Genomic DNA, 9956 nt, shown 5'->3' with positions numbered 1-9956 from the left:
GGTCGGTTATTGATTAAAACCATAACCAAACCAATTTAATCGGTTATTAAATGTCTAAAACCATAACCAAACCAAGTAAAATAATAACCACGGGTTTGGTTATTGTCGGTTTGGTTCGGTTTGATTCGGTTATTCGGTTTATGACTACCCGAGATAATTCAAATATTCTCTCTCTATATTCTTCAAATTCTTATGAAGCTCTTTTTTCCTCACGACCCACAGAGGTTCAAAACAGAAAATGAAACAACTTAAACATTCGGAAAAAAAAAGAAAACAACTTAAAATCAATTTAAAATTTGAAAAACTCCTTACAAACCTTCTCAAAATTTGACAATCTTATACTTGGGGTTGAGGAGTTGAGGTTGCTCTTGAGCCTTCACTGTTAGTCTATGACTGTGAGTCTGTGACTTTGTGAGAAACCAACGTGAGAGGAACAAAAATGTAAAAGAAAAACAGATACTAGGGTTTTAAAGTTTTAACTTTTACTTTATGTTGCTGCCTGCTGCTCAAATGCTTAGTGCTTATTAGAAATTTAGGATTTAGAATTTAGAATTTAGAATTGGGCTTGAGAGTTGGGCTAATGGGCTTGAATTGTTGGACTTGGACCGTTGTTTAGTGTTTATTAGAATTTATAATTGGGCTTGAGAGTTGAGTTTGGATTGTTGGGCCTTAAAAATAAGTATATTAATATTAAATTAATAATTAAAACGTATAAAATATCTTTAATTATTTGTGAAAAACTAATATTATACATATAAATAATTATAAATTTTAAGTATATAATTATCGGTTTGGTTCGGTTATTTATTCGGTTATTTTTTTCTATAACCATAACCAAATCAAATATTATCGGTTATTCAAATTTAAAACCAAACCAAACCAAACTGAATGTCGGTTTTTTATTTGATTTGGTTAAATTTTCGGTTTGGTTTTGATTTTAACCAAAACTGTGAACAACCCTATATCCAACAACCAACAATTGAGATTTGAAGACCCACAAATAAGATCGGAAGAAAATAAAATGTAATCAACCATACCTTTGAGGCGCGAGAAAATAAGTATTATGTGATTACATTAAATTAATTACTATATAAATAACATTTTTAATTCACTACATAATAATAAATTTAAAACACGATATAATAAAATTTAAATATACAGTCTCTGTAAATTGTAAACTAGCAGGAGCCAGGAGGGTTTAAGCACACAGCCATGGAAGAAGAAGAACCCGAACCCATCCAAAACCTCTGGCACGAAGTTCGTGATCTAACCCTAGGCACCTCAATCCAAATCAACCACCTCTCTTCCCCACCCACCCCTCTCCAATTCCTCCGTGAATACGTTTCCCTCAACAAGCCTTGCCTCATTTCCAACGCCGTAAACCACTGGCCAGCCACCACTCTATGGCAATCAAATCTTTATCTACTCAATACCCTCTCTTCTTCCACTGTTTCCCTTCATCTTACTCCTACAGGCCGTGCTGATGCACTTTCCCCAAACCCCATTTCCCCTTCTTCACTATGCTTCGCTTCTGCTGAAGTGAAGCATCTTCCTTTTCCTGATGCGTTAACCCGGGTCTTGAAATCGGAAATGGGTTGTGTGGGTTATCTGCAGCAGCAGAATGATTGTTTTCGGAGTGAGTATGGGGCGTTGAGTCAAGATTGTGATTCTGATTTTGCTTGGGCTACTGAGGCTTTTGGGTGTTTACCTGAAGCTGTGAATCTTTGGATTGGGAATGAGTTGTCTGAGACTTCATTTCATAAGGATCATTATGAGAATATCTATGCTGTTGTTTCCGGGGAGAAGCATTTTTTGCTTCTTCCTCCTACTGATGTTCACAGGATGTATATTCGTGAGTATCCTGCTGCCGAGTACCACTATTCACAGGTTCCATATTTTTCCTTTACTCGTTATGCCCTTGAACTTTGGTTCAGTCTTATATGTGAAATTCTAGGAAATGAATGCATTTGTAGCTCTTTATGGTTTATATATGTTGATGTGTTCCTATCAAAGTTGCAATTTTGTTCCCATTCTTATCTTTCTTGTGTTGATGCGTTGTGTCCTTGTAGTTTATTAGGTTCTTATATAGCAATTCTAGAATGCGATTGTAGCACTTTATGGTGTATATGTGTTGAGATAGAAATAGCAATTTGGTTGTAATCCTTTTGGAGAACTTGAATTTCAGCTTCAGTATACTATCTTGTTTTTTCATGTATTCATATGTTATGCAGTTGAAGTTTGTCGATTTTTTATATTCTTGCTCTAGGATTGAATGCCTTTGTAGGCTTTATGGATGTATTTGTGTTGATGGATTGAAATGAAAATGTTAAAAGTGAAGTTTTTTCAAATATAGAAAGTTGTCATTCTTCTTTTCAGTGATCGGCAGTGTTGTCAAAGGCGCTTTAGGAGCGCTTAAGCCTTTAAGCGAGGCTCAAAACGTATTTAGTGCTTCGCCTCGCTTTATATGCGCTTCAGTGTGGTCATCAAGGTTCTAAGGCAAACTTTTCCTTGCCAATGAGCCTCTTTTGAAGAAGTGACACTAAACCATTGATATTTCACTTTATCATACCTGTTTTTCAATTTCTTTGGTCATATATTTGTCATTCATGTTTATAATTATTGGTCTTGGATTAGGCATACATATTTGTATGTTTTGCACCTTTTTTCATTAAAGCCCACACTTTATTTGCACTCTGCGCTTAAAGCCCCAATGGACCTTAGAGCTTTTTTGCACTTTTCGCCTTTGATAACACTCGTGATTGGACCATAAGAAAAAAGTATATGTAAAGCGTGTTTTGAGTTATAACAAGTAGCTCGGAAGAAATATTAAAACTAAAGGCAATCCAAGTTGCAACCCTTGTTCATTCTTGGAAATAGGGGAAAATTAACCTGTTGCTCCGCAAATTGACAAATTGTTATAGTTATAGTTGTTATAGTAGTGTACCACTGCCCAGATTCCATGGTTTCCTTTCATGTATTCTTGAAGTTGGAACACATTTGTAGTGCTTTGTGATTTATATGTTTTGCTTTCCCACCCCCCATGGAATTAGGAATTTGGGTTATGATTCGTTTCAGAAAACTTGAATTTCAGTACAATGTACTGTTCTATTGTGTTGACATGTGTTCTGCCACTTTCTGGGTTTATAGGATACTGGGGAGTTCTCTTTGGAACTGGAGGAACCAGTGAGGAATGTCCCATGGTGCAGTGTTAATCCATACCCTTCACCTGAGTTGAAAGAGAAAGAAATGACCAAGTTTCCCTTATATTTCAATGGACCAAGACCATTTGAAGTTACAGTCAAGGCAGGCGAGATTCTTTACTTGTAAGCTTTAACGATTATCTTTACTTATCTCTTTGTTCATTTCGTCCCCCCCTCCCCCCCCCCCTTCTTAATACTAGATCCAATCATTGGTTGATTGCATTACATTGTTCATGACATTGATGTTTCTCAAAGCAACTTGGACATTTGCCTCACTCTTCATCCCCACCCCAGGAATACAACAACAACAACAACAACCCAGTGAAATCCCACAACGTGGGGTCTGGGGAGGGTAGAGTGTACGCAGACCTTACTCCTACCAAGGTAGGACGACTGTTTCCGAGAGACCCTCGGCTCAAAAAAGACATAAAAAGGGGGTCAGATAAGATTAAGAAATTCAAAGCGCTATAGGAAAATAAATAACGAAGGCATCACATATAAAATAGAGTAATCACAAGTACTGAAAGTAATAAATAGTAACAGAAATAGCAGAAATGAGAGCACAAGGAATTGTAATGTGCTAATGCGCCTACGAATAGGGAAGAATAACGAGACTATCCCCACCCCAGGAATAGAAAAAAAAAGTTCATTGAATTGTGGGGAGTACTGCCATTGTTCCCAAGAACCTTTGTACAGTCTTGTTATAGTTTTACTCTACTCATCTCCTCTTTATTTGGACAGTTACAATGGCTTTCATGGATTATGCTTGTATAATTTCATATGGTGCAGTATAACTCTTCTCAATTTTCATGGCATCAAACATGATTTTTTTTAAGCGAACCTATATTTACCCTTGGTGGAATGAGACCAATTATACAGCTGAAAATCGAAATTGGAAATTGACTTGAATAGTTATTTGAGTGTATTTGTTTAGAGGAATTCATTTTACAGTAATTTGGATGCTAGGGCTGTTCATAATTCGGTAAAAGCCGAATTACCAATACAAACCTCAAATTTCAGCTTTAGATTCTTGTAATTTAGCAATTCAGCCCGGTTCTCTATAAGCTTTTCAAAAATTCAGTGATTTGGTAAAATTACTGAACAAACCAAAAAACCTGCCTAACCTGCTCTGTGTGCTAATTGTGAGTCATAAAGATTTTTGGGCATTTTTAGAACTTTTTGTTTTTGCATTTCATGATGCTTGAGTTGTAGCTTTACTTAGTGGTGTTAAATTAATCCTCTCTCTTTTACACAAATTATCCAGGCCAAGCATGTGGTTTCACCATGTTAAGCAGAGCCCTGACAGCAGAGGACTCACCATCGCTGTGAACTACTGTAATAGTCTTCTCCTATTTAAACAAAAACTGAAAGGAAGAAAAGAAGACAAAAAAAGAAAGCCTAATCTCATTCTCTTTCTTTCATTTCCAAGGATACTGGAACTAAACTGCTGTTTGTCTGACAGGGTATGACATGAGATTTGATATCAAATATGCTTACTTCAACTTCTTGCAATCATTGCCTCATTCCATGCTGTGTAATCCCGCGTCGTCTGGAAAATTAGGCATGGAGTCGCAATGTAATTCATCTATATGCAACTCTGAAGAGGAATCCAGCATGGGCGACATCACTGCTTCTGCAAATGATAATTTGTTACATGATCCTGATGACACTGCAGAAAAAATAAGTATGACTCGTGGTTAGGAGCCCAATGGTGAGGAGAAGCAAAGGAAATTGACTTCACTGAGATCCAATCCTGCAAGCATCGCTTGTTTCCCTATTATATCCTGGAGAAGTTGCAGAGTGTTTTTGACCTGAGATGGGAAAGATGAAATTAAACTTTCACGTCATGATTGCCCTACTGTCGACAAGTCATCTCTGAATTAATCAGCAATGTGAGCTCTCAATGTGCCATTTGATATCCAAATGACACTACCGGTGATGGGGATTCAGTTGTCCTATTCTTTAGAGATTTACCAGTATTGATATGCGGACACTTCACTTGTTTCCTTGTCATCCTACTCTGCTGATAAGTTTAATTTGCATGTCATCGACAAGGAAAGGTCTAATCTGATTTGTTTGAAGAAGCTGTAGTTGTGAAAATGCATGCACTTTGTAGGTTTTCTTCTTTCAAGCGATGCGAATCATCACTTATCATGGAAAAGCGGCATTAGGATGTCCCCAAATCTCCTCAAAAGACGCAAAGCCAGAGCTCATGGCTGTTGCCATAGCTTGGAGCAGAGTATACTATTTTTAGCTTACAATAGAAGTGCAAAAATCACAATCCAATATTTGACTATCTATTGTATGCATCTTTACTGATTATCTGGGATGAAAGTGCCCTCTGGATTGTGTTAACATTAATTAAATTGGATAAAGCCAAAGCTGAAATACTTGTTAAGAATTGTGTGGATTCTTGTCAAGTGCGAATACCAGTGTTGATACTGACAATCTGAAATGTGGCATAATTCGTCATTTTACAGTTTACACCCCCACTCATATATGCGATGGTCATTCATAGGTCTCAGGTTCAAGTTTTGGGTATGGAATCGTCTTTTATAAGTAGTGCTTTACATTCCTAAGTGGGATTTTTCAGTGCAAATCTGAATTAGTTGGGTCCCAAAGCAAGGTAATGGTCATCGAAATGGAAATCAAAAACAATAAAAAAGATATGTATTGCTCAATCATAATGTATAAGTTGCTGAAAAAATGTCATATATGTATAGCTCAAAATCATCATATACGTATTGCTCACTAATTGTCAAAGCACATGTAATTAACTCATAAATCCCTTAGAAATAGAGTTAATAAATAAATCAAAACAACGTATAAACCCTTGCAGGTTTTTCAAAACTAGTTGAAGGTTTGTGCAAGGATTATCTTTTCTAGTTCTCCTAACCAAATATAGTACTCCGATGTCATTTTAATTTTTGTGGTATACTTTTTCTTTTAAAAGAATGTTATATATATATTTTTTAATTACGAAATAATTTAATTTTTAAAATTTTCATTTAAATCACATAATTTATAGTCACATAAATATCTATAACTTGTTTTAGATTACCGAATTCAAAACTACCGACAAAGAGAAATATTATTTTATCCATTATTTTATGTTGCAATTATTTTAAACCCTCTAACCAAAATAACTTTTTATGCAGTGTATGAATACATATTGGAGTTATTTTTGAATTTCTGAGTGCTTCAAAAATCATAGTAACAATTTTGTGTTCAAATAATTTGCGGGAAAAAAGTAGTTATAGTTGATTCCAACTGAACTTGGTGACCATTGGAAGAAGACATTTGCTTTCAACTATGAATTCCAGTAAACAATCCTTGTAAAATCAATGGAGATCACATCATCCTACCCAAAACCACCATTGTTGCATACGAACATCTCTTCAAGAAACTCCAAGAAATGGATACCCATCACTACCCACTCCATTAACAACACCCCCCTTCAATTCCAATTGCCTCTACATAGACCCCAATACAAATTAAAACAACCCATTAAACCAGAAATCAAGAAAACTACAAACCCAACTTGCACAATCTCTGATGTTTTAAGGCTAATGGACAGTCTTGGCCTTAACATACCAGTTGACATATACGTTTCCCTTATCAAAGAATGCACTGAATCTCGTGACCCTTTAAAAGCGATTGAAATTTATGAGCATATCTGTAGAAGTGATGTAATTCCTACCTTGCCGTTACTAAACCGTTTGTTGCTGATGCTTGTAGTTTGTGGTTGTTTCGAACATGCCCGCCAACTGTTTGATAAAATGCGTGTGAGAAATTCTAAGTCTTGGGCTGCGATTATCGCGGGGTGTGTTGAAAATGGAGAGTATGAAGGGGCTTTGCGTTTGTTTATGGAAATGCAGAGTGAGGCAGGGAACTTGTGTAAATGTGGTGATATAATTGATGATGGGATATTGGTTTGTGTTCTTAAGGCTTGTGTGGAATTGATGAATTTGGAAGTTGGGAAACAGATTCATGGATGGTTATTGAAGCTGGGTAATTGTGAAAGCATGGCTTTGAGTAGTTTTTTGATCAAATTCTATGGGGAATTTGGTTATCTAGAAAGCGCGGACAATGTGTTTGATCATGTTCCACACTGTAATACAGTTGTTTGGACAGCTAGAATTGGTAATTTGTGTAAAGAGGAGCAGTTTGAAGGGGCGATAAGGATTTTCAGGGAGATGGTAAGAGAAGGAGTGAAGAAAAATAGTTTTACATTTTCAAGTGTTCTTAAAGCTTGTGGGAAGTTGAGCGATGCTGGATGTTGTGGTCAACAGGTTCATGCTACTTCCGTCAAGGTAGGACTTGATACGGATAGTTATGTGCAGTGTAGCTTGATCAACATTTATGGAAAATATGGGTTGCTAAGGGATGCTCGGAGCGTTCTCAATACGATAGAGGATAAGAGCAATATTGCCTGTTGGAATGCTATGTTGATGGGATGTATACAATATGGTTTTGGTGTTGAAGCCATGAAGCTTCTCTATGAGATGAAAGAAGCTGGTTTGCAGCCACATGAATCTTTGATTAATGAAGTATTATTGGTTTGTGGGAGTAGCAATATCGAGAAAATGAATGTCTTTTAGTTTCCATGAAGATATGAAAATGATTTGCTTGATCAAGGGCTTTTTCATGGAATATAATGCAGTCAACACCAATGTATTGGCTAATCTCTCTAGCTTCCTTGATGAGTTTGTCGCATTTGAAGGATCAACAAGGTTATGTATATAATAATGGTCTGAAGAGATGTTAAGCAATCTTGCGTATAGAATATCTCTTAGTTTTCCTTGAATATATGTAGATGATTTGCAAGATCAAGGATCAACATACTGGCCGATATCTCTAGTTTCCTTGATGTCATCAACTTGATGAGTTAGTTGCATATCAAGGATTAACAAGGGTATGTATATAATATGCTCTGTGGAGTTGTGAAATAAATTATAGCACTATACTGTACCACATTTGACGTGGCCGAGCTAACATATGCTGGAACGTTTTGTTAATACTCAGTCTATGTGGCACAGAAATGCAAGCATATTACAAATAGCCAAGATCGGTTATAGAAAGTTTAAAATTAGTTCTATGATCTTTGACTCTACTAAATATGCAACTGTTATGATTTACTATGACGATCAGTGGGGGGCACAAAAGTTATTGCTGATGATTTGGTGTGGTGCATGCATATCGAGTCTTATGTACTTTGGCATAAGTGCATATGCATGAGACATTTCCCTGGGAGAACTCCAGCAGATGGTACTACTGGACTTGATATTGTAGAAGCACCCTAATAGTGAGGAAGATCTATTTGAGGTAAATCCAAGACTAAATAGATAATACTTGTTCTTACAGTCAGAAACATCTTTTGTTTAATGGGTTATCGAAGAACTGGTCCAAAATTTTTCAACTACTCTATATTATCTGCAACTCGTAGGTTCTCTTGAACTGTGATAGCTGCCTTAACAGTTGGAGCAACAGATTTGTAATGGTTATTTGTGAATTTTCTGAATGCACAAATCTGTAGATATATGTATATGAGCATTATTCTAGTTTTTCATGTGCTCTAATCTAATTTAGTTCATTGCAAGCCAGGGAATGCTGAATTGTGAGAAGGAATTAAGGCCAGTGTTGATAATAATTACAATTTGTGGTTGCAAAATGATACATTGTTTATACATATCCATGAGAGTAATTTATTCACATTTATGTATAATTTACATGTCAAAATATTTTGCAGTCTTTGATAAGATATTAAGCCATGTAGTTGTTTGATATAAGGGATAACGGATATGTTAGTTAGTCCCACTCAGTAGTGATGGAATAAGTTTTTCCATATATGTGATGGGATAACTAATTCCATGGGATAGCTTCGTTTTTCCTATCTCTAATACCAAATGACCCCGTCCCATTTGTTTTTCCCATCTCTAATACCAAACTTTATAGAGATTATTTGCACTATAAGTCGATGGGATAACTATATTGTTCATGGGATGCCTATCAGCCTATATTGTTCTTTGCTCTATTTTGCTGTGTTTCTGGTTTTGGCAGTTGACCATATGGTAATGTTTACATGGCAGAGAAATCAAACAAGAGTTGCTCTCTGTTTGGCCTTCCTTTTTTATTCGCTTGTTGTTGATTTTTGAAAAGTTGTACATGAATAACTTACCTCCTAAATCAACTACGAAACGCAGTATTACCTGTGCTTCCTGCATAACTCACCTCCAAACTGACTATCAAATGATCTGTTAATGTTTGATCTAGAAATTTATTAGTACTATGTTGATAGGGAGTTTACCTCAAGATAGTCACACAATAATTGGTAGAGCGTCCAACCCCACCATTTGGAAGAAATTTCCTTAAGTGGGCTTGCGTGATCAGGATCGGAGGTATAATTAAAGATACGAGTTCAATTGAATTCAGTAACTTTAACTGACATTTTATGTCTGTGTTAAAAAATTTATTATATGTGATAAATATTATTGTTTATGTCCTAATTTATATGACATATCTTTTTTAGTCCGTTTAAAAAAAAATGTCACATTTTCCTAATTGGAAACAATTTAACTTTACCATTCACATTTTATCCTAAATGAAAATGATTTTTGTATCACACAAATGGTCGACTATTTTAGACTACAAATTTAAAAATCTATTATTTTTTTTTAAACTTTTTGTCAAATCAGAAGATGCCATATAAATCAAAACAGGATGAGCACCTTTCAACACTATAATTGTGATTGAAAA

The 9956-nt window shown here is 35.7% G+C and overlaps 2 protein-coding genes across 2 annotated transcripts; both read left to right on the top strand.

The window, feature by feature from the left end:
* The first annotated feature begins 1161 nt into the window (after window positions 1-1161).
* LOC129889569 (lysine-specific demethylase JMJ32) lies at window positions 1162-5603 on the top strand. The gene is made up of 4 exons (XM_055964928.1): window positions 1162-1887; window positions 3148-3323; window positions 4465-4535; window positions 4663-5603. The coding sequence occupies exons 1-4, from the start codon at window positions 1213-1215 to the stop codon at window positions 4899-4901; spliced, it is 1161 nt and encodes a 386-aa protein (XP_055820903.1). The 5' UTR covers window positions 1162-1212; the 3' UTR covers window positions 4902-5603.
* A 758-nt stretch (window positions 5604-6361) lies between these two features.
* LOC129889568 (pentatricopeptide repeat-containing protein At1g31790) lies at window positions 6362-9209 on the top strand. Its single transcript, XM_055964927.1, has one exon. The coding sequence runs from the start codon at window positions 6545-6547 to the stop codon at window positions 7799-7801; it is 1257 nt and encodes a 418-aa protein (XP_055820902.1). The 5' UTR covers window positions 6362-6544; the 3' UTR covers window positions 7802-9209.
* Window positions 9210-9956: the final 747 nt, after the last annotated feature.

The sequence above is a fragment of the Solanum dulcamara genome, chromosome 5, assembly GCF_947179165.1.
Source record: "Solanum dulcamara chromosome 5, daSolDulc1.2, whole genome shotgun sequence".
NCBI lineage: Eukaryota > Viridiplantae > Streptophyta > Magnoliopsida > Solanales > Solanaceae > Solanum > Solanum dulcamara.
Note: the sequence above shows the minus strand (reverse complement) of the source record. Positions and strands in the feature narration are given on the sequence as shown.

Excerpts from the sequence above, each read along its gene's own strand:
- LOC129889569 (XM_055964928.1), top strand. The coding sequence starts at position 1,213 with ATGGAAGAAGAAGAACCCGAACCCATCCAAAACCTCTGGCACGAAGTT. Across the intron at positions 1,888-3,147 it reads CCGAGTACCACTATTCACAG|GATACTGGGGAGTTCTCTTT; the intron begins GTTCCATATTTT and ends CTGGGTTTATAG. Across the intron at positions 3,324-4,464 it reads GCAGGCGAGATTCTTTACTT|GCCAAGCATGTGGTTTCACC; the intron begins GTAAGCTTTAAC and ends CAAATTATCCAG.
- LOC129889568 (XM_055964927.1), top strand. The coding sequence starts at position 6,545 with ATGGAGATCACATCATCCTACCCAAAACCACCATTGTTGCATACGAAC.